Raw genomic sequence first — 25,154 nt, 5'->3', positions numbered from 1 at the left:
TGCTCTCACCAGACCCAGGAGGGACCTGCCGATGCCTGGTGGAGCCCGAGACGCTGAACACAACCCAAAATGTGCCCAAGCTGTGGCTGCGTGAAGCTGTTTCTCCACCAAAGACCCGTCTGTAGTTCCTGTGCGTGGGGAACAGCACAGCCGGCTCTGCGGGTTTCAGTGGCCACGCAGCATTTCTGATGGCAACATCTGTTTTCAGGGGAAGCTGCCAAGTGGGGCTTTTTGGTTCTTACATTCTGCAGCGGCGTGCATGCGTTTGGGCTCTCACTAATGCTGCTCACGTGGGGAACGAGGAAGGTCAGCTCGGCACAGGGCTCATGCTTGTGCAGGGTCTCACTGGCTCTCCAGCAGGGCTTTTTCTTGCTTATTCTGTATAAAAAAATCAGCACTAATTCAGTGACACAGGACCTGAAGCTAGTTACATCCGTGCTCTCTATCTGGCTCTCACTAACCTATCCGATAATCTCTTCTCTACACTTTTTTTTCTATGAATATATGCTGTGTATCACATCTTGTATCAAAACTGTCTCCTGATGGGTGCTCTTGTTGTACCGGGGTTACCCGTGAAGGTACCAGGTGCTGTCTGACAGCAGCTGCAGCATCTCAATCTCAATGAGCTTCCTCTGAGGAAGCCTGGCTTAAGGTGACTGTTCTCAGAAGACACCATCACTCTGGAAACAGTGACCTTGTGGTGTTCTAGCAGAATCTCATTGCAATAATTCATGTCTGCTCATAATTACTGCTACTGATAAGGGGTGATTACCACAGAATCACAGAATGTTAGGGATTGGAAAGGACCTCAAAAGATCATCCAGTCCAATCCCCTGGCTGGAGCAGGAACACCCAGATGAGGTTACACAGGATTATCAAGGTGGGTAAACCTGAAACTGCGCTGTGTAAACCTGAAACTGCGCTGTGTAAATGGGGCTGAATTTTGTTTAGTGAGAAATAAATAGTGGAGGAGCCTAAATCCCCACCCCATGTGCAGAACAGGGCTGCAAACAGCATCCTGGGGTTCAGATCCCTGATCCTGTGCAGGATCACACATACCTTGACCATCCCTGACAAATATTCTCAATTTATTTTTAATAAATTCCAGTGACAGAGTTTAGATAGCTTCTCTTGATGGGCTGTTTTAAAGTTTAACCATTTACAATTCCTTTTTTTCTCTCCAAATAGCTCATCAGAACAGCTCTACCTGAAAAACAAAGACATTTCTTTGTCTGCTCTCAGTGGCAGTGTTTGCTGTGCTCATAGTTAAGGACTTGAAAAGTTTTCTCTGACAGCTGAAATAAACCTAATATGATCTACAAGTCCATTACTTATATTATTTTCCTCTGAATCCTCTCTTCTATGTCTTTCTTGAAACACAAAAGCCACAAAGTGGAGACAATACCATGAGGATTCACTAGTGCTAAGAATAAAATAATTTCCCCTTGTGTCTTACATACTACACTCCTTTAATCAACCTGGAACGTCACTTGTTTCCTCCGTCACCACATAACACTGCTGGTTCATACTCTGCTTCTGTTTTTGCCAGGCGTGCAGGACTTTTTTTTTTTCCTGCAAAACTGCAGCCTTGAGAATTTTTGTTCACTGTTTTTCCCCTTTTTATTTTGACCTTTAACTAATCCATGATTAATTTTGTCAGGTTAATTTCAGATAATTTTTCCAGCTAATCAAGACTACTTTGAATTTTAGCCTATCCTCAGAACTGCTGATAGCTCTCCCAGGGCGCATTTTTGTCATGTTTCATGAGAAACAAGTGCCTACTCCTGCACTCAAATTACTAAATATATCTGGTTTGGACTTAATTTGGCTTGGTTCTGCATCAACACAGGAAGATTGTTTCCTGCAGACAGAGGAAGGAAGGCATTAGAGGGCTTTTGCCCTCTCTCTCTAGCTCTTCCAAAAAAAAGTTCACACCCAAATAATAAATAACTCACAGAAGTCAAAGTTTTGCTTTTAACATCCAATCTTTTCTTTTTAAATAGGCATTTTAAGAAGACCAGATACAAAAAGAAGCACCAGAGCAGACGTACGGATGTATGTGTGGTAAGTTGTTTATGAAATGCATGTGATCATCAGAAAATACATGTATTTTTCATGTTTACTTTTACTAGCTTACTGCTACTTTCATTACAGATTCCAGAAAGCATTTAGGTATGCTGAACTGCTACTATAGCAGCAACAACTGTGATCAAGAATAAGCACACATAACTGCTGCTACAATTACGTTTTCCCTAAAGCAGAAGAGTTACTAGCTAAATCTTACCTTCTTCCAAAACTGCTTTGTTTTGCTGTCACACCCCTGCAAAAAATGTCAGATAGTATTTTTATGTTAACTTTCCCTGCAAGCTCCAATTGCATGTCCCCTGTGTACGTTTCAGGTTCCAGTTCTCCACTCCTTGATGCACATTAAAACATTTCCCTTCAAAATCTGACTACATAATGGAGATTTATTCAAGCGGTTTTCATTTTACCCTCTGCAAATCACAATACCACTTTTCAGAGGACTGCTCTGCTCACACGTATGACCAGAGGGGTTTTGTTGTTTTTGTTTGTCTGCTTTTGATTTCCAACAGTGACCAGAGACCAGACTTCCCTTCACTTGCACATATTCAATTAGTAGCCTATACATATCATGAAATTTTAAACAGCATCAGATCCAAAAGCAAGACATTAGAAGGCAGAGCTTGAAAGATGAAGAATCAATCATGTATAAAACAGGAATGCTGACATAGTACTTGAACCAACTGCATCTACATTCCATTCAGACTGATACTAGTTAACCTTTTTATTTTATTTTAATCTCTATAGCTTCTCTAAGGTGGATGAATGTGTATGCATTGTGGATTTAAAATCTGTCTGATAGCAAATGGGCTCCAGCACATTCCACTGATGACTGGTATCTCACTACACTAAATTTTATAATCCTTGCTTTAGTGTGTCCTTAGAAATGAAAATTCCTGTTGAGTTATAATGCTTAATACTCTGCATATTTGCAACCAGCTAAGTATTCTGTATACACAATTAGGACTTATGTGCTTTCCTTCCTATGTATATGTAAGTATTAAAGAATTATAACATGTGAAAACCTAGATTTGTTGTGCTGGCTTGTTACATATAATGCTTTTGGCTTTCTAACACAAAGCAGTAATTGTTTGGGCATCTTTGCTTTCAATAGTTTATACATGACAATAATTCTAATACTTGAATACAGCAAAACATTACAAATGCAGAATGTTTTCATACCTCAGTCATATAAAATCTAGGTTATTTTTATTTACTTACTTCGACTAAGCCACTTGTCAATTGCATTCTCATATTTTTTTGGTTCCTTTAACCAGTCTTGATGCCACCTAAGGTTGGCAATAACATTTGAGTAATTCTGACCCAAACTTTGTTTCCAACCGATAAACTGTCTTTTGTTGTACTCCTGAACAGAAGAAGAAACCTTTGGGTAATTTACTATAGAGCGGAGCTTTCTGTCCAAGGAACGTACAATTACTGGGAATTTTATGGCAACATTTGTTAGCTCATCTGGATCAGCAGAAAGGTCTGGAACAAACAAAAAGTCAGTTAAAAGCCAAGTTGCATTTAAGTAAACTAATCAGTCAATTAGGACATAAAAGTTGTGACGTACCAAACAGTTGTGGAAGCACTGAACGCCCATCTGAGTACGTGATATATTTCCACTTGCCAGTTCGAAGCATGTATGTGGAAGAATTCACATTGCATCCGTGGAACTCGCTCAACACCCACGAGGGCCGAGGACCTCTGGGTGACACTTCGTTTTCAGCCTTTCCACGTAGCAATGGTATGAGAGAATATCCACTGAGATTCTGCGGGACAGGGATTCTTGCTATATCTAAGCAAAGGGATACAAAGTCAAAATGCTACTGCAGTCATCATGATTAAAAAAAGCCTAATATAATGCTACAGGTGTCTGAACTTAAATTCCATTCCAGTACTAAAACATGCATTCCTAAATATTCTCCTTGTAGAACACAAAACCCACAAATTATAAGAAAAAACCTTAAGGAACTTTCCAAGGACAGCTGCCCACCATGTTGATCAAAAGTAGGATCAGCTATGTCTTGGTCAATCTTTAATAGATGTTTGCTAAAACCATTTGTGATAGCCTCCAGTGATAGGTGGTGTTTTTTTGTAATCATGGTTTTTGTACCCTTCCCTTCTGCTCTCACCACATCAGGCAGGAGAAAGAGATTGTCACAGCATGAAAGGACTCTAAAAGCTCCATATTCAACATGGCCTAAACATTCATTTCTTTGATAATAACAATGCTAAGCTCCTGTCTAGCATTCTTCATCAGTGAATTACAAAACACTTCATGAAAGGTGGTCATTACGGTCATTATCCCCTATAACTGGTGGGGAAACCGGGGAACAGAGCCACTTGTTTCTCTGGTAGGGCTGGAGACAGATGGTATCAGAGGTGGTATCAACACAGTGCACATATGCAGAACACTGGCTGACTCCACAGCCTACTAGGTGGCCACCAGAAGATGCCATAGATTGAATAAACTCCTCAGTATCATTAGATGACAAGTGTCTCTAGCTCCCAAAGATCAGGTCAACATTAAGAGACTACTAAGATACCTCAGAGACATTCTGAAAAACATAGTTGAGAATCCCAAGGATGTTACATCCCGAACTCAACACTTTCCATTTCATAGAGCACTGTGGTAGTATTTTATCTTCTATTCTATGCTGAGTGGTGACACTCAGTGCCTATAGATTGCCCACAGGTGACTTTTTCCATCATCAGCATGTACCTTCCTTTTTCGCCTCTGCTTCTACAGCACCTTAATATATACCTGTTATCAATCCATAGCTCCTCCTCTAGTAAACAAAAAGCCCAGCATTTGATTAGGAAAACCTGTTACATGTAAACCCAGTAGCTTCCAGTGTGTGGGCTAAAAACTTGAGCAAGGCACAAAGAAGAAAAAAAGGGATTTGTAACTCTTTACGTATGATACCACAATTTATGTAAGGACCATATCTAATACAGATTACTTCATATATAAAAAATATTTGATACTGGAATTTGGAAGGGAGAGCTACACAGCTTACATCTTCTTTTCAACTGGTTAACTGCTTCAGAAGTTTTGAGAAGAGACAGGCAGATACCTTTTGTTCTGTTTTTAGAAAATCAACTTAAAACAAGATGCAAAATGATTTTTCACTGGCTTTTACTGCTTCTAGTACCGTTTTATCAACTGCACCATGTCCTCTCAGGTGATTGCAGTCTACTTGTAACAGTTCTTAAAGAGCGAGCTTTGCAGACTGCCTTCAAAAGGACATTTGTCTGATCAGTAGCCTAAAAGATCCCAGATAAAGTGACTTCACCTAATGTTTAGTTCCAATGAGATTCAGTTCTTGCATGATTTATCACAGGCAACTGTTCAAAAATTCACTCTTGAAAGTGATTTCCATCATGATTCTTCCATGTGACTCTTCAGAAAGGACATTCCTTTGACAAGCTAATGAAGCTGCCATTCCTTTAAGGTTTAACCTCATCTCTGGATGCATTTACACTGTAATTTCTGTAGTAAACTGTTAGGTATGAAGGCCAGCAAGGCTTATTCATATCTAAAAAGCATCTGATTGGGTTTTATCAATTTTTTTAAAAAAATAATCCCATATATAATCATTCACTGTAATTGTGTTGATCACAGTAATTAGGAACATCAACAGCTCCTTTATTTAATTTGTACAGCCACTTTTTTGCATTTTATATTAATTCTGTATGTATGTTCCACAGATAAACTGTCCTGTTGTGTTACTACATTGCCTCACAAAGTTGAGACGTAATTCTGATTATATTATAAATGCATAATAATAAAAGTAACTGGAAAAAAAAATAATTCATTTGAAATGACTTAACTCACCAAGCATAGTGGGGTATATATCCACAAGAGATACAACATTTGGTACTTGCTGCTGTTTTTCTACACCTGGCCCCATAATTAAAAGAGGAACATGGGAACTTCCTTCGTACATACTCATTTTATAGAACTGCCGGTGTTCCATAGCAAGTTCCCCATGGTCTGCAGTGAATATAACAATTGTTTTTTTCAGAAGGCCAGTATCTCTCAGAGCTGAAATTATCTCACCTGCAACAAGAAGATGACATTGAAAAGGATATTTTCAAAATATTCCTTCCAACCTCTGCAAAGCAGCACACAGACACAAATAAATCCTAGCTGGAGGGCTGGAAACTCATCTCTCTGCCACAGAAGGCAGAGCCCAAAGCACTCAGCCCAGAGTAACATGCAGTCAGCGGTGAGTTGCACGTGTGGCTCCCAGTGAAGCGTGGAGGGCACTGAACAACTACCATAAAAATTTCCAGAGACAAGGACACACCACAGGACAAGTTGCATCTTTTCTATTGTCATTTTGTTTAATTTCTAGCATAACTAATAATACTTATCTCAACAGCAGTAGAACAGGTCAGCAGAAGCCCTGAAACTACATTTAGGGTCAAGAGCTCTTGACAGTGTCCACCTTACACATATTTATGGAAGTTTCTCCTTCCTATGCCTACATCCCCACAGGAGCCCCTTGCACATATTTCCGTGCAATGAAGACAGAGCCAAGATCAATGAAGTCAGTAATTAAGCAAAGCACTTACACATCTTTAATGTTAAAACACTAAGATGATTTTTGCTTAGACTAGTCAAAACTTAAAATATGTTACCAAATTAAACGCCAGTGCAGATACTTTGCAGCACCTTCATTCCCCAAAACTGTAAGGTTCCCGTTGATCTCTTATTTAAAAAATATGGAAGAGCAATTCTGTGCCTTTTAAATTACTATATAATTCTAACATTGCTAAAAAGATTAGGTTATTTATTCATGGATTTCATATTAGAATGCAAGATGCAAATTCTTGCTCTTTCAGGGTCACTTTTCAAATTAAGAAAAATTACTGTAAATGAAGACCAATTTGCATTATAATTTTTATGTGTGTAGACATTACTGCAAACTAGGAAGAATTCTGAATACCTAGTTAATATTTTTTTTTTCTTAACTTTAAGTAACATCTTGCTAAGCGAGACTTCAAAAGTAACCTTACTGTTTAGTCTATGTGTAACAGCTGTCATCCATTCTATGCATTTGAAATCAATCTCTAAGGAAACTGCTTAAGCCCTAAAATTTATCTTCCCTTCCAGCTTTGCTTTGCCCATCAGTCCCATTCACAATTGTTTCCATTGTTTCAGTTAGCACTTAATCAAAGGGTATTTAGTTCCTCTTGTACATGGATCAAGCAATGTTTTGCTGCAGTCACTGGGCTTTTACATGGTCTCTGACTGGTGGTTGTGATTACCTTTCAGAGTGTTCTGAATTAATTTTGTAATAGCCTTAAAAGCTATCCAGTTATTTATCATATAGATTCATTAAGCAAGAACCATGTGACTTACTCCCAGATGTGAACAGTGATTGTGTTGTTGTGGTTGTTTGGGTTTTTTTGTTTGGTTGGTTGGGTTTTTTTTCTTTCTTTCTTTTTTTTTTTTTTTCTTTTCCCCTCCAGAAGACCAGTGCTATCAGCATTTTCTAAAAAAAAAAAAATCAACAAGAAAACTGACTGTATAATGAAACACCACCTACCTAGCATGGCGTCTGTCTCTGCACACATAGCATAATAAAATGCTCTAATATTTCTCACTTCTTGCTTTGTAAACTCTCCTGTGCAATTCTTGGTGTATGATGAGTAATAGTCTACTGGATGCATCTCTGAAAGAGAAGACCACTTGGGAATTTTAATTGCTTCATAAGCAACCTAAAAATAAGAGGAAATTAACATTACTTTAGCAACTGAATTAGACAGATTTTTAAAAAACAGATTTAATATAACACTTTTTAGCATAAATTCACAGTTCTCCATTTGTGGTCCAGGGAATGCCAGCTGCTTATCTGTTACATAGTGCTGCTGCCTCCTCCATACTTTTCCTCTGCTTCCACAGGTATCAAGTAATTTTAAAAGACAACTGTAAAAATCACCTAGAAACTCAGGCTAGGAGCCCGAAAAATGTGCTTTACCAGCTGATATCTTTTTTTAAGAGAGATACCGCAGAATGAGCTTCTAGAACTGTACTCTAGATTAAGTACAGAAGTATTGGCACAGTGTCTCATTAACTACAGGATAACTAAAAACCATATATATCAAAAAGACTGGGAGTTATGTGAGCCTACAGAACAACACAGAAATTTACTTAGTCTGCTAATGTCTCCAGGACAGTGGATGACAAATCTTGACATCTTGATAAGAAGAATTAACTACATTAGTCCAATTTACTAATACTTCTCAGTTTTTTTTCTAGAGATGTCAATCCATTTAGTTATAAAGAAGTGTTAAGATCAGTTTCAAACTAAAAAGTAGGAGCGAATCAATTACAAATAATGCTGGATTTTTATATTCAGACTAGGCATGCTCACAGATATTGTGTGATGCAGTACCAGCTTTAGAGCCTCAAAGTTTGACATACACATTTAGCCTAGGCAGTCACACTTGTAAGTATTGCCTTAAGTGCGTGTTGCATTTAATAGAGTTAACTACTTCTACATTGCAGACTTAAACCACAAATTACCACGAAGCAGAGATGATGTAATCTCAGTATGGAAAACTTAAGCTTACTAAATAAAACCACACCTGTTGCTCTCTTTTACCTCTGAAAACCTGCCTTTGTAATAGTCAGACATGGCAAACTTAAGTCTCCCTAAGCTCTATGGAAAATAGGCTGCAAGAAGATAAAATAATAGCGGACAACTGCTTCAGTCAGCTTCCTATTGCTGAAGGTCCTTGGCTACATAAAGTCACATTTTAAACCCCTAAAGTGGTATTTATTAGTTGCTCAAGATACAATGGGAGCAAAAAGTGTCCCTCTGCATTCACGAGTTGTCAGAAGACTGAACGCTTTTCTATAGGACTACAACCTACTTTTAAGGATTCACAGTCATAATCCCTTTGTCTGTCTGTTGTAATTCATAGATAGGAAAGAAGTCACATGCCCTGAAACTGTCAGCTTGTGCAAAATACAGGGGACCATCTGCTTAGCAACACAGGGTTTCATAAACAGACCATGTAAATACTCCATTCTGTGTTAGATCCCTAGTAAACATATTTAATTCAAGTTCTTCATCTGTGCAATCAAACTTCTTCATGAGACTGATCTCTAACATTTTCAAAGACTGCTTCTTTCATGGCCAAAACAGACACATTCCGGAAGAATTAGCCAATAGTCAATAAATGGTATATTGCACAATGGTATACCTGCACAAGTCCAGGTAACATGTGGTTCACAAAACTGAGTATGTATATGCAGTGTTGGAAAAGATCTCAGCAAACTATGGAGTTTAAGTACTCTAACTGGATTAAGGATGACAAAATATCTGTCGGAGATGTTATAACTCCATCTGTGACTTGAAAACAGGTACTCCCACTTCCCAAGACATGTCTAACCTAGCAATTAGAACCTAGGAAGTTTTCCTTAATATCCAAGCTAGATCTTGCATCTTGGAAATGAAGAGTTTTTTCCTCATGCTCTTCCTCTCCCCAAACTACTCATCATTCCGAGAAGAACCCACAGCCCTCACAATTACAAAGAAACTCACATCTCTCAACCTTCGTTTGTATATTGTTTTTTCTAGGTTTTTGTATTTTTGTTTCACCTAGATAGAGACTTTGGAATTCCCCAATATGGGTTTTTTTGAAGTAAACATAAAGTCTATTCAAACCTACTTCTCAGTTCTTCAGCTGCAGAGAATCTTAATGCCTTTATGTAGTGAAAGCTGTTGTAACCCATTTATATTTTTTAAGACAGATAAAGGCACCTGGAGACCACAAAAGACAAAAAAAAATTACTTCTTTGGCATGGAGTGCTGTTCCACATATGAACATAATGGAAATTTTCTGCACTGTAAAATATTGAAAAGCAACAGTAGCATGGAAAGAAGTTAATAGAAAAGACAGACTTCTGCTGTGTCTTGCTAATTCACGTTCTAGCTTCATACAGGAAAGTCAATCTCTCACTATAAAACTCAGAATGATTACATATAGTGTCATTTATAACAAGCACAATACAGAATGTTATAAACCATGAACTTCAGACCATTACTGAAAAAAAATACACCTAAGTAAGGCAACAATTTCATTCTTTGTTTAATGTGTTTCTAGTCATTGAATGCCAAATTTCTTTATTGATTCGGTGGCTACTGCTAACAACCACTTTGCTACAACCGAGATAAATTCTTCACTTCTATTTGCTTTGCCTTAAATAAGAAATTATAGAATCATAGAATCCTAGAATGGTTCGGTTTGGAAGGGACCTTCAAGACCACCTAGTTCCAAGCCCCTGCCATGAGCAGGGACATCTTCACCAGCTCAGGTTACTCAGAGCCCCATCCAGCCTGGCCTGGGATGTCTCCAGGGATGGGGCATCTACCACCTCTCTGGGCAACCTGGGCCAGGCTCTCAGCACCCTCAGCACAAACAAGTTCTGCCTCTGTCTAATCTAAATCTCCCCCCTCAGCAGTTTAAAGCCATCACCCCTTGTTCTGTCACTACCTGCCCTTGTAAAAAGTCTCTCTCCAGCTTTTTTGTGGGTACCAAATGCTGCTGTAAGGTCTCCCCAGAGCCTTCTCTTCTCCAGCTGAATACCCCAACTCTCTCAGCTTGTCCTCCCAGCAGAGTCTCAGATCACCTTTGTGGCCTCCTCTGGACTTGCTCCAACAGGTCCATGTCATTCTTATGTTGGGGTCCCCAGAGCTGGACCAGTACTGCAGGGGGTTCTCACCAGAGAGGAGTAGAGGGGGAGAATCACCTCCCTCCACCTGCAGGTAATGCTTCTTGTGATGCACCCCGGGGCACCATTGACTTCTGGGCTGCGAGTGCACATTGTTGGGTCATGTTGAGCTTCTCATCAACCAACACCCCCAAGTCCTTGTCCTGTGGGCTGCTCTCCATCCCTGCATCCCAGCCTGGACTGATATCAGGGGTTGCCCCCAGCAGGTGCAGGACCTTGCACTTGGCCTTGTTGAACCTCAGCAGGCTGGCAGGGTCCCACCTCTGCAGCCTGTACAGGTCCCTCTGGATGGATCCCTTCCCTCCAGTGCGCCAACCACACCACTGGGCTCAGTGTCCTCACCAAACATGCTGAGGGTGCACTCGAACCCACTGTCCGTATCGCTGACAAAGATCTGAAACAGCACTGGCCCCAATACCGACTGCTGAGGAACACCACGTGTCACTGGTCTCCACTTGGACATCGAGCCATTGACCACAACACTTTAAGTCCGACCATCCAGCCAATTGCTTATTTACTGAGCGGTCCATCCATCAAATCCATGTCTCTCCAATTTAGAGGCAAGGGTGTTGTGTAGACAGTGTCAACTGCCTTGCACAAGTCCAGGTATCTAACATCTTATTCAAGTACTTTCTTAGTGTGTACTGAAATATCAAAACTGTGTCTGATTTCAAAAATCACATGAGAATAAAATACTGTTCATAAAAAGTATAGTTATAAATAAATTTATATTTAAATTTCATCCTCACATACCTTTTCAAGCCAATAGGGAGATGTTAAAAAAGTAGAAGATCCAAAATTTTCTCCCATGTAGGGTGATGGATATGGGTGTGGTAAATTTAGTCCCAAGTAAAGAACAAACGGTTGAGTAAGGTTAATAGCTTCCTCCTTTATCCAATGTACTGCTTTATCGGTATTCCGCCAATCTGCTTCCATCACTCTCACATGCTTCCTGTCACCAGTAAGATTTACCATGGGTCTCCCTTCTTGTCGGAGTAGAAAGTCAACATCCCGAGTCCAGGCTTCCACACGGTTACTGAAAATATATAGACAAGACACATACTCAGTGGAAAATGTTTTCTTCCAAGTAAAAAGAGTCAAGAATTCCAGAAGAACCTCCCCTATATCTGTAGCTGCAATCTATTTGTAATCGCTACATAAAGGAGTATTGTTATTCAATTGATCAATAGCTATTGTGCATCTAATCTTATATTCAAAGCTTTAAACATTTTTTTCTTCTTCTGAATCTTCCTTCTTATTTATTATAACTTCATGTCAGAATGGTTCTTCTCACATCTGAAAAGCAGTATTTAGAAATACCATCTCCTTCTTATTGACCATACTCCTCATTCTGGTACGGATTCACATACTATTTATCTGGTTAAGTGGGTCTTAGATTTTTGTAATTTGAAAAACTGCTGTGGGAAATAACTTGCCTGGAGAGGCTGCCTTTAGGAGCAACACTCTGGTTTTGAATTGTCATATTACAGCATTTTTAAACACTATCACAACAAAAAACTGTAAGAATCATTTATCTTGTACAATAGGTTTTGATGTAGTTCATAAATGCTATCGAGAAAAGGGAATACCAGAGGAGAAAGGCATAGAGAAAGTAAGAAAGGGAAAAAATAGACAACACCTTAATGAGAAAATATTATTGGAACTGATTTTCTAATATAATGACAATTGTTGCCTCCCTAAAACACAGAAAAAAATTTGAGCTGCAGATGTCCTTGTTTCTTTGCCAGAGTGAATAACACCACAACTTCCATAAACAAAGGTTGGGAGGAAACAGCCCATTTAAGACCTTGACTAATCAATTTTGTTCAAGGCCATTTAAACATCACCAAAAAAATGATAAAAGAAAATATGTAACTGCTCAAGGTTTGATCATGTATTTTCATTGTTTGAAAAGCATCTAACCAGTTTTGTCCCACAGGAATTTTACCAGTGCACTTTTAACCTCTAGACTATTCAGAATTACCCGTAACAACAATTTTAAAAATGGTTTTAACTCCTTGTTTAGGATCACACTTTCAAGGTAAACAGAGTTAAACAAATTACTTGGAACAAATTAAGGTAGCTAGCTAGTCTATAAAGAAATCACATTTCATAAACATTAAACCGAAATGATCCTAAACGGGGGTGTATGTGTGGCTCTGCGTCAAATTGCATCTGATGTCATAATGCTGACTTATGCAGAAAAATTTACTATGTAGGCCATAAACCTGCCTGACTATAAAATCAGATTCAGGTTAGGATCAAGTTAAAAACCAAAACCCTCAAATCTCAAAGGAAGTAACAAAAAATTCCCACTTCAGACCCTTTCCACATTCTGGAGCAAAAAAGGAGATGTTTTGACACACCTAAGAGGAAAACTGATTCTCAGGCAGAAGAGGAGAAAAAGATAAGCCAAAATAAGAATTTTCAAAAAGCCAGGTAGAGAGTTGAAAAAGGGAGCAATACTAATTTCAATCCTTCAATTTAAAGCGAAAGAGCAAGGACTTGACAGATAATTATTTAAAAGCTTCAGACATTAATTCCAATTTTTATCACTTTCAATGGGAATGAAGGGGGATCATATCTCCTTTGCTAGGAGATAGTACTCCAGCGATTGTAAAAAACACACAATGGAAAAAAAGCCAATAAATAACGGATGGGAATACAACAATGCAAAATTGTAGATAAACCTTAATGAACTACCATCATTATTAACCTAAGTGAAAGTAATTACCTCACAGTCAGTAACTGCACCTGTTTTTAAATTTAAGTGAAGATGGCCACCAGCATTTGAAAGGACACGGAGTCTTTTTGACAGGAAGCAGAAGCTTCATGTATTCAACAGCCCAAAGGATGAAGATTCAGCTCTATGTTAGTGTATATTTCTTTGTACCCACTTCCTAGAAGGCCTCTTCCTCAAATCTCATTAATTCACAGCTAGGAATAATTATCTTATGAGTAAGTCTCATTCAAATGGCTACTTAGTATGTTTCACTGTGTATTTGTATTTTTAAGATATGTAAACTTCTGTAGTTACAGAAATGATTTGGGTTAGCAATGCATTATTTGCAATAGTTTAGGACAAAGCAGAATCAATTTACGTCACACAACTTAAATATTGCAGCACGAAAGTTAACAATTCTTTTTTACTAGGTAAATATGGGATCAGGGAGCAGTGGTGGTTTTGTTGTTTAAAGAAACAACATATGTGCTTAAGAAAAGTTTCTAAAGAGACAAGACTGCCCACTGAATCTTGTGCTAGCTGAACTGTTCTTTATCCCTTTGTTAGTCCCATTTCTCACATGAAATTAAAACAGCAGGACATTTTAATTATCCCCACAATGAACAGTAATGTTTGTTATAACTCTTCTATACTATCTGTAGGTTACTTAATTGGATACTTGCGGTTCTCAGATGTCTACACAGATGCCATGCTAGGAATGAGATGTACATTTTTCTCTAACCAAGGAATTGTATTCACAGTTTTCATTTTTTTAGTTAAAAACTGTGTAAACCACCATTTTCCAGTTCCTCTTGTGTAGGCATAGAAAGCCTGTGTGTTTATTTTCGTTTATTCTCAACCCCTAGCTGCACTTATTCAAATATAACAATAAGGCCCTAATCTTGTTAAGTACAGATCTCAAACTCTCACTGAAAGGAAAGTTAGAAAAAAAGTTTCAAAAATTTGCACCAGGTGAAAATGTAGGATAAAGGCCTAGGACGAAGATAATGAAAATCTGCAACACTGCAGACTTCACAGTATTTTTCTGTTATCTTTGAAGTGCCCAAGAATTCAGCCTTACGGGATGAAGAGCTATGCATATATGATGTGATATATGGTTACATCATAATTTCTGTTTGTGAGACTCAAACCCTATTACTGAAGTAGATGAATCTATACATGGCAGAATGAGAAAAATCACAGCACACAACTGTAACTCCACTGATACTGGTGCTGCTACAGTTTCCATACCTCTGAATTGTCTTAATTTATTTCTCATCTGTGGAGATTAATAACAAAGGTATTTAGAATGGTATCAACAGAACCATTCAAATGTCAGAGTACCAGACAAAGTATGTACGAGAGCAAAGCTAAAGCAATGGTGTGCATCAATAGCCAAGAACATGAATGACACTGGCAAAACAGGTCAGTCCTGAAGAAGGGGCTGTCAGTGTTAGGATGACTGTACAGATGACTTGCCAGCAATATCCTGAAAACAGGATGGCAACCAGGTCATTGTGTACTCCGTGTGCCATTCCTCTCCTGTTATTCCAACAGAAAACCAGACTACAATAACATAGCTACAACAAGGAAACAGAAAGGCTATTTGCCTAGTGTTCCTGAAGACTGAAGTAAGCAAAATTGCAAGGCAAAATATCACACCATAGCAACTTTCACTTCCAAGAGTGTAAAACACCTGTGCAAAAAGCCATTTCACCATTGCCAGTCAACAGGAAAAAAGACCTCATCAGGTTAAATCCTTGCGCTGACACATGCCAGAAATCCTGTTCAGACTACTTGAACAGTGATCTTAGTATTAGTGAGTATGAGGTTGTGAGTTGGCAGAGTTTACTAACTTAGAAACTTAAGCAACATAAAAATTATGTTCCTCTTAAATATGGTCTCACATTAAAGGGGCTTTTTTTTTTTTTTGCATTAATTCCGACACAATTAAATTAATTTGAGAACTCGGGACTATCTGTTGAGCTTTGCACTCCCCATGTGATGGCCTTTGTATTGAAGCCAGAATCCACCTACAGTCTTCAGCTCAGGCAAATGAAAGCAAGACTTCTGGAATCCAGACATTTATATGCAACCAACCTTTTTTCAGTGCCACCTTTTTGTTCCAGTTATCATATGAACAGCCAGGAACTTCTGGAATTACTTAGAGCTGCTCTTCTTTAAACCTGGAGTGACTTTAGATTAGAGATAAACAGGTTTAAATGTTATAAGACATTTCTTCTATCTTAGTGAAGGGCAGGGTGAGTGCATATTATATACTATTTAGACAATATAGAATTTTCTCTGCACAAAGAAGGATTCAGAAGAAAAATATAAGGGTCTGTGTAATACTGCAGATACTTTTCATTTTTCAGAATAATTTTAATGTACTGAAAATCTATTCTAGAAATGCGTATGAGTGATGCACCCACAAAATCATTTCTGTGTTGCTTCACTATACAGAAGAAAACCTGACCCTTTGCTTTCTCAAAGAATGGTCTGTTACTGGCACTTTGGAGTCTGCTGTTAAGACTACGCTCTTCTGAAAAGCATGACTGTCTGAGGCAGTCACAACAAATCATCTGTACACTACAATAATACAAACATCTGTAAGCATTCATCTTAATGTTCAGTCGTTTCTTGCCAGAGAGGAAATTTTTCCCAACATTCATAAAAGCAAGCACAAAAAATCATAATACTACTACTTTCTAGCATGTCGTAGAAGTAATTGTTTCTTACTGGGGAAGAAAAAAGAGTTTTAAGAATGAAGCAGAATAGCAGTCTTCAGAAAAAAAAGTCTAAGCAAAAGACTAGAAGTTGAACACCCATCTGTCCATATTTAGATGCTAAGTTACTAAGAAGAGCTGCAGACATACACCAGATGGAAGCATCAGTAGTACACAAATATGTACAATGTTTGGTAAAGTAAGTAAACATGAAAATTTTGCTGTAAGTCTGTATTTGAATAATGTTTTATTTCCAGTGTAGAAGAGGAATACGGAAAAAGGGGAAAAAGCTGTCTTATCCTTTTTGATAGTCTTAAACTGGGGAGGTAATTATTATTTTGGCCAGACACAGAAGTGGATACTATTTATAAAGTGTTTTGTAGACAAAAAGCAGTGTGGAAGTGCAACATACTATTAACTACTAATGTGACCTTTCAACTTCTGATTGCTCGTGTGACATAAGTGAGGAAATTTTAAGTAACTCTAACCTGTTTAACATGAAAGAAAAAGCTACTCGTTGTTATTATTATTTCAATAATGGACATCATTATGAATAAGAGAGATAGTGCATCTTCATAAAAACTACACAGAAGGAAGACAATATATTTTGTCCCAACTGTCCAGGCACTTCATGTTAATTGTGTTTTTTCACATAACACAGTTAAGTCTCTACGTGTTAAAAGTATTTTTCACAAATTGCTGTAATTCTAGTCACATTTTTAAAAATAAAGCTTTACAGCATAGAAGTACAGCATAAGTATGTGAAAACACATGGCCTTCAAAATAAAAAATAAAAAAAACCCTCAAGTTTTGTGATGCTAGATTTAATATTAGAGTACTATCAAATATGTTTATGCTTTTCCTACACTTCTAGTATAATCAAGCCAGGCAGAAAAATGGTTTATGAATTTCATTTAGGGAGCAATACCAATGATCAATTATAACCTTCATTCATGCTGGGCAAAACCACATTCATCTTCCAGCTACAGGTAAAATCCAAGGTGCATCTGCAAGGGATATGCTTGCTTCTGCATAAAGTTGCAAGACAGACCCCTGCTAGGTTCCTAACACCGTTTCTTTTAAATTAAAGCTACTACGATTTCAATCAGAGACAGAAACCACTTGACAGACCATTCCATGATTCATTCACTCCTCTCCACAGAAAGTGAATCCATCTGTTTACCTCACTGAATGATGTCCAGAAGTATAGTCCAATTTCCCATACTTCTGTGTGCGGTAGCCATATTTCTCCATGAGATCCATCCACGTGATATAATTTGGATCTAGACCTTTGAAGTTATTCCAAGATTCTGTCAAATGAGTGAAAAGACCACTCCACATAGCTGGAGGAAAAAAAAAAAAGTTTTTTTTAACAAGTAAGCGGTACTTCCTATCTAAATGTGAGTTGAACATACTTGAGAAGAGATCAATCTTATTATTTTAGAGGTAAAAAGGTCACATTGTCATCCAACAAAGTCGGGAATACAAAGTATTACTCTTCCAAATTTTACTTCCATCATTAATACGAATAGCAATGTTTACTAAAATAATCTCCAGAATAGCAGAACAAGGTGCCATCTTTCCAGGAACTATGAAATTGTTAAATTAAGCTTTTCTGTAGATCAGGAAATATTCTTATTGATTGCAGAAAGAAACAGCCTGGTAGTACAGATCCTGATGAAACAGTCATATATTTGCTTGTGTTCCAGAGCATAACCTCCCATCACTTTAGTTAGATTTTAATGTGAATTTAAAGTCAAGTATGTTTGTGGAGGGAATTAGAGTATATTATTTTAATATACTTTTTAATATTCTTTTTAGGTCATTTACTTTACTACCAGCTGTAGAAACAAAGCAAGATTATTAAAGAGGAGGCCAAGAAGAAATGAAACCAACAGAACTGTTGCCAAGAAACTATAAGAAAAGTTTTTATTAGTGAATTCTGGTGCTTCTTTGCAGCTTGTTGAGAATTGTTCACTCTTCCCAACACTAATTTAGAGTCAAAAGGAGTCCTAAAACAAAACTAAGCTGTTCTATAAGTGACGGAAATATCCTGTAAGCACTGTGTCAGCCTCAACCCCATACCATAGCATTACTTCTACTTTCCCACCTCAGAGTCCCCCTTCCCACCATCTTTTATAGCATCATCCCCGACACCTCCACAATAGATGCACCCTCAATTCCTTGCAAGTAAAGGGCGGGTCTCACTTTGAGCTATAGATGAAATTTCATTTACATCACCTCTGGAGGGTCTTTGCAATAATGAAAAAGATGAGAAATGTTTCAAGATGTAACGTTTGATTCAAGAATATAGTCTCCTTCTAACTTTGCAGCAAATTCTGCAAAATTCTGCAATCGTGAAATTGCACACAGGACAATGATTGCAGCAAGTAGAGAAAAATAAGTAAGTATTCCATTAAAACTACATTATGGATATATTATGTATTTAATAGGATGTTTGGAACAAATGTCATTGCAAGGCAGTGCTAACAGCCACCAATTTATGCAGCTGTTTTTATTTAATACTTTTTCCTGACAATGGGAAAGAGATTCATTAATTTGTATTGGGAAGGGAGAATAGTTCTGAATGCAGCTTCAGCACTGCAGCAGACAAACTGAAGATTTCTCTACAAATCCTGAAGACTTTTAAAAAACATTGAAGCTTCAGTTAAGTCTGCAAAAAGATTTGAGAGCTCACACATAGCTGGAAAAAAGAACAACAAAAAAAAAAAAAAAAGGAAGAAGCATGAGAAACAGAAGAGAGAAACAGATCATATATGACAATACTGTATAAATTCAAACACAAACTAGAATAAAAAAAAGAGTCTTATTGAAAAATAAAACAAATACCCCAAAATTCAATGCTTTGAAATTTCCCATCATTACCACATGTATTTATCTGATGTTTTGCTTGATCCTACCTGCGCGGGAAGGGCAACAAATTGGAGAATTGGTATAGGCATTGAGAAAGACAGTGCCATGTCTTTTCATAAAATTTATGAAGTGCAAATCCACAGTCTGATTTCCTGGATAAAATGTCAAGCGCCCATCCTGCAATCAAAGACAGAAAAACAGTGTGTAAACAGCATTATCCCAAACTATTGTCTGCATTAATTCTTAGATTTGTTACCTTGAACTTGTACTACTCAAATGTTACCAATTCTACTCAGGTATGGAAAATAAAGTGTTAGAGAAGTTTTAACTAAATCAATATAAAACGGATTACTTAAGAAAAAGTATAATGTAAAAGATAACTGGACTTCTTGATAGTAAAATTACTTCCTTTCTACTGCCATAGATATTCTAAGCTCCAGTTCTTGCAGAAGGAGGGTCCTACAATGACACATTCAACAGAGATAGGTATGGTGAGAATTGAAAAGGAGTCAGTCCTGATGCAGTTGTGTGCACTGGTACATTGTTGCTCTCTTCCCCCAAGTAGCAAGTGATGGGACAAGAGGAAACAGCCTCAAGTTGTGCCAGGGGAGGTTGAGGTTGGATCTTGGGAACAATTTCTTCTCCAAAGGGCTGTCGGGCATTGGAACAGGCTGCCCAGGGCAGTGGTGGAGTCACCATCCCTGGAGGGATTGAACAGAGAGAGATGAGGTTCTCAGGGACATGGGGTTGTGCTCGAGTTAGGTTATGATATGACTTGATGATCTTGAGGGTCTCTTCCAACCAGAGTGGTTCTATGACTCTATATTTCTGTGAAACCAGAACTGATCCCTCATCCTTTTCCTCTTTTTAAAGATGTAATGACGCCACATCTCTGTGAACTTTATTTTAAACTATCGACTAGAAACGAGATCAGCAAGCTGAAGGAAGCCTATTGCCCCCTGAAATTCTATTTGCATAGTTCCCTTTTGATACTTTATTGATCCTTCATGTTACCTCTTTCTTTAGGTAGAATTTCTAACCAATAACTTTAAACAAAGACAAAAATCCTGAATTGGTACTTCTACTGTACAAAATTACGAAGATGTAAAACCAGATTTCATGTAAACTATCCTGTTTCAGGTCACTGTCTTATATGTCTTTCCTTGATTTGGTAAGATGGCACAACTCAGCCCCAGCCTCACTGGTCAGCTCTTTGGTGAAGGAACAGCTGACAGTGGATCTGCACAGTTTTAACAGATCTTTCAATCAGAGTCATTACTCAGATGCAGGCACCTGAGTAACGCTCCTCTAGATTTGAGAGAGAAGCACAAACACCTTAAAGCATGAGTATCTTAGAAGCTGAGTTTTGCAGAGCATTTAGTTCACAAGAGCATGTAAGCAGGCAGACACGAAAGTCAGGAGAGTGCAGCAAACTCGAGTCACAAATTCACCAGCTACCAGCTCATTTGTTCCAAAGACCATGTACAAATTACCACATCAGCCTCTGCAAAATAAATGCCACCATGCAAATTCCTAACTCTAATCTATATATAAGCAATGGACCATCTTACCAAGTTACTTTAAATGATTTTTATTAAGTGAGAATAGTTATTGTACGAGAAGTCATAGCAAAACAGCTGGTATGTGATTGCTTGTAACCCTGCAGTAACCACTTTGCATCACACACAGCCTACCAGCACCAGCAGCCTACAAAAAAATGCTTTCCATGCCATACATCGGGCAAGCCTCATTTGGCACAATGGGTTCTTGGTGTCTGCCAGCAGTCATCATTACATGACATTAAGTACAAAATTCCACTGTGGCTTTTACTGTAATATTTTGTTAGGTGAGGAATCTTGAAATAAAATATTTAATCAGATTTTATCTCTTCAACAGAAAATATTCAACTGAATGACCACTTTGCTCCTGCTGAATCAGAACCAAAAATGAACAGATATGACCAGCAGTGAATCATGGCAGTTGTTTCCTCTTAAGACTGAATACTTACTTTTATTCAACTGATAAAAACTCCATGACTGCTTCAGATGGAGACCTTTGATTATCTACTTCAAACTATAAAGAATGTGTACAGTTTCAAGGGATGCAGGACCAAGGCTTTCTCTGAAATTTCACCTTTAAATAATGGTACATATGAAACAGGTAAAAACACTTCTCAGGCATCTGAGTAACAGTAAAAACTCCAAAGGGTAATAGAAAATTCTATTAGCTTAGAACATAACAGGTAGGTGGATGCAAGGGTTCTGAGAACTGCTAGCCTTTACAGTTTTTAATGAAACAATACATTTTTTTGAAAGTGTATTTGATTTGAAAGTAACTGTTCAAAACAAACATTGTATTTAACATAATATTCTCCTATATGAACCATTAGCCAAGATTACATGGAAAGAATAGCTTATTTCTGTCTTCTGCATTTAAGGACACAGATCAGACAATGTAAGACTTCCTATCAATTTCATTCTATGCTGTTTCTGAATATTAGCAGATGTGTTTCTGAATTTTCACTCCAGTTTAACTAGCTTAATTTTCTGTAATAATTTGAGAGAGGACTAAAAAAAAAAAAATTAAGAACTTAAAGAGTCCATGCTACTACTGCTTCTATTACCCACAATTCTCTATGGTAGGCACTAATCATCCAAATGAAAATTTACAAAGAATACCACATATAATCAGAGTTTGCAACATTTCAGAAAGAATCCAGAAAAGAGGGTTAAGCACAGCCGAACTGCTCTCCACAGTAGGAAATAATTCTTATAAATTACTGAAATGTTTTAAGATTATAATTATTCTGTCATTGTTTAAAATATTTTAACCTTACAGCATGATCACTTAATTTCCTCACTAGCCACCCAGTCATTGTTCATATATTAAGTCCAGACTCAGAGACTAGCGTCATTTTCTTCATTATTTAGAGTTCAACACAGGGACTGCGTGCAGGAGAAAACAATTTTCCAGCAGAAAAACTGTTACTTTCAACTACACCCAGCTCCACCTGTTCTCTACTAAGGATGTGATCAAAATGGTTAACCTGTTTCTGCCTTCAAATCCATCTCATAAAAAAATCTATGCAACACAATGATTCTTCAGTATATTCTTCTTTGTATGCACTACGTAAGTACCTATTGCAATATAGATGCCTTTCAGAAGCAGCACCTTCTTCTTAATCATTTTTGTGAAGCACATCACAAACATCTGGGGTTTGGCTTTCATTTCTGTAAGGGTTACCTCACTAATCCCTGTAAGACAGTCATGAGAATCTTCCTGTTTACAGGACAACATACAGAAGCCTTACTAAGATTTGCCTGCAGTGTCTCACACTATCTAGAGACATGGGTGCCTCATGAGCTGACTGAAAAGCAAAAAAAAATAATCGTTTCGAAGTGTCGTCTTCTTTTATTCTAAGCAACAGCAACCCATTTCTTGATCAGATTGTGACATGCAACAAAAAGTGGATTTTATACAACAATCAGCAATGACCAGCTCAGTCGCCGGACTGAGAAAAACCTCCAAAGCACTTCCCAAAGCCAAACTTGCACCCAAAAAGTCATGGTCACTGTTTGGTGCTCTGCTGCCGGTCTGATCCACTTTCTGAATCCCGGAGAAACCATTACACCTAACAAATCTGCTCAGCAAATTGATGAGATGCACTGAAAACTGCAACACCTGCAGCCGGCATCGGTCAACAGAAAGGGCCCAATTCTCCTCCATGATAATGCCCGACTGCACAACCAATGCTGCAAAAGTTGAACAAATTGGGCTATGAAGTTTTGCCTCATTTGCCACAATCACCTGACCTCTTGCCAACCGACCGTCACTTCTTCAAGCATCTCAACAACTTTTTGCAGAGAAAACGTTTCCACAAACAGCAGGATGCAGAAAATACATTCCAAGAGTTTGTCGAATACCAAAGCACGGAGTTTTAAGCTACAGGAATAAACAAACTCATTTCTCATTAGCAAAAATATGTTGATTGTAACGGTTGCCATTTTGACTAATAAAGATGTGTTTGAGCCTAGTTAGAATGATTTAAAATTCACAGTCCAAAACCACAATTACCTTTGCACCAACATAATAACACACTCCTGGAAAGAATGATGCATTTTGTTTAGATAACAAGAGTTACCTTGAGTGTCTCAGGGACAGGAGAGGCCTGCCCTCACCATTCAAAGCAAGACCTTCACCCTGTGGACATGGTGGAGAATAAAAAACAGCCGTGTTTTCTCAGGCCTGCGGTTGTAGCCCAGGCAAAGCTGAAAGTCCTCGCTGCCACATCTGCTGAGGCCAACTGTCTGAGGTTCAACAAGGCCAAGTGCCTGGTCCTGCACTTGGGTCACAACAACCCCATGAACGCTGCAGGCTCGGGGAAGAGCGGCTGGAAAAGGACCTGGGGGAGTTAGTGACAGTGGCTGAACATGAGCCAGAGTGTGCCCAGGTGGCCGAGAGGCCACCAGCATCCTGGCTGGTACCAGGAATGGTGTGACCAGCAGGACTAGAGAAGTGATTGTGCCACTGTATTCGGCACTTGGCCAAACCTTGAATCCTGTGTTCAGTTTTGGGCCTCTCATCATATGAAGGACATTGAGGTGCTAGAGAGAGTGCAGAGGAGGGAACGGAGCTGGCGAGGGGCTGGAGCACAAGTGTGATGGGAGAGGCTGAGGGACCTGGGGGGTTCAGCCTGGAGAACAGGAGCTGAGGGGAGACCTTCTGATCTCTGAACTGCCTGAAAGGAGCTTGGAGCCAGGGGGGGTCGGGCTCTACTCCCAAGGAACAAGCGCCAGGACCAGAGGAAACAGCCTCAAGTTGCACCACGGGAGGTTGAGGATGGATCTTGGGAACAATTTCTTCCCCAAAGGGCTGTCGGGCATTGGAACAGGCTGCCCAGGGCAGCGGTGGAGTCACCATCCCTGGAGGGGTTGAACAGACGTATAGGTGAGGTTCTTAGGGACATGGTTTAGTGCTAGAGTTAGGGCACCGTTGGACTCGATGATCCTGAGGGTCTCTTGCAACCCAAACGATTCTGTGATTCTAAGGTAGATGTACCTGCTCCAGGTTACTGCTGCAGGCAGGACCAGCACTGCCCGACCATCAAGTGCCTACAAGGTGGATGCTCACTCTGGATCTGCAGCTCCAGGCTCCTCTGGGAAACAGTACTCAGAACAGTCTAATAACGAAAGATGCCACCTAAATGCTTTTTGTTTTGTGGGAAACGACAAAATCCATGGGGAGATGCCAACATTACCTTACTGTAACCTTTTTTTTCTTTAAAAAAACCCAAACCACAAAACAGTCTTGTAGTAACAGTTGCTTACTGATGACCAAGATATCAAACAAAATTCAGTCAGGATTAACAAACGTGAAAAGCCAAATTTTCCAAATCAGTCTTATGAATTTGTATATGAGACTTCCGCAGCGTTATTTTTTTCAGATTAAAAAATTGAGGTTAATAGTTTAGCGCAGTATTTAGGCACTCAAAAGTGCTGTTACAAAAGCAAAACGTTAGCTAATAAACCAGAGGATGGTTCAGCGGTGGATTTAGGTTATGGTTGGACTCGATGATCCTGAGGGTCTCTTCCAACCGAAACGATCCTACGATTCTACTCTCTGAGGGCCCCGCCCGCCGCAGCCCCCGCCGCTGTCCCGCTCTCCCGGGCACCCCCCGGCCCGGGCACTCACCAAGGAGTCGCAGGTCACCAGCACCACGCTGGGCCGAGGCTGCTCCGCGGGGGCAGCGGCGGCCATGAAGAACAGCGCCAGCCCGGCCCGCCCCAGCGGCCCGCCGCCCCGCATCGCCCCGCCGCCGGGAAACCCCCTTCTCCCGGAAAGAGAGAGAGAGAGAGAGAGAGAGACAAGCGGCAGCCCCGACAGCCGATCCTCGCCTCGGAGAACTACAGCTCCCGGGAGGCGGGAACTACATCTCCCACAGCGCCCGGAGCAAGATGGCGGCCGGCGGGGCGGGGCGGGGCGGGGCGGGGCGGCC

At 39.2% G+C, this 25,154-nt stretch overlaps 1 protein-coding gene across 3 annotated transcripts; it reads right to left on the bottom strand.

Moving 5' to 3' along the window:
- Positions 1–283: 283 nt before the first annotated feature.
- On the bottom strand, positions 284–25,110 carry ARSK (arylsulfatase family member K). 3 transcript variants are annotated; one of them, XM_065656492.1, is made up of 9 exons: positions 24,851–25,110; positions 19,207–19,336; positions 17,469–17,628; positions 11,591–11,873; positions 7,644–7,815; positions 5,924–6,148; positions 3,656–3,880; positions 3,304–3,570; positions 284–378 (listed from the first exon to the last, which is right to left on the bottom strand). In XM_065656492.1, exons 1-9 carry the CDS (start codon positions 24,962–24,964, stop codon positions 374–376), a joined length of 1,581 nt encoding a protein of 526 aa, XP_065512564.1. In that variant the 5' UTR covers positions 24,965–25,110; the 3' UTR covers positions 284–373. The 3 variants fall into 3 exon arrangements, with proteins under 3 accessions (XP_065512564.1, XP_065512563.1, XP_065512566.1); XM_065656491.1 differs by lacking the exon at positions 284–378 and having other exon boundaries at positions 2,057–3,570; XM_065656494.1 differs by lacking the exon at positions 284–378 and having other exon boundaries at positions 2,057–3,570; positions 6,038–6,148.
- Positions 25,111–25,154: the final 44 nt, after the last annotated feature.

The sequence above is a fragment of the Caloenas nicobarica genome, chromosome Z, assembly GCF_036013445.1.
Source record: "Caloenas nicobarica isolate bCalNic1 chromosome Z, bCalNic1.hap1, whole genome shotgun sequence".
NCBI lineage: Eukaryota > Metazoa > Chordata > Aves > Columbiformes > Columbidae > Caloenas > Caloenas nicobarica.
Note: the sequence above shows the minus strand (reverse complement) of the source record. Positions and strands in the feature narration are given on the sequence as shown.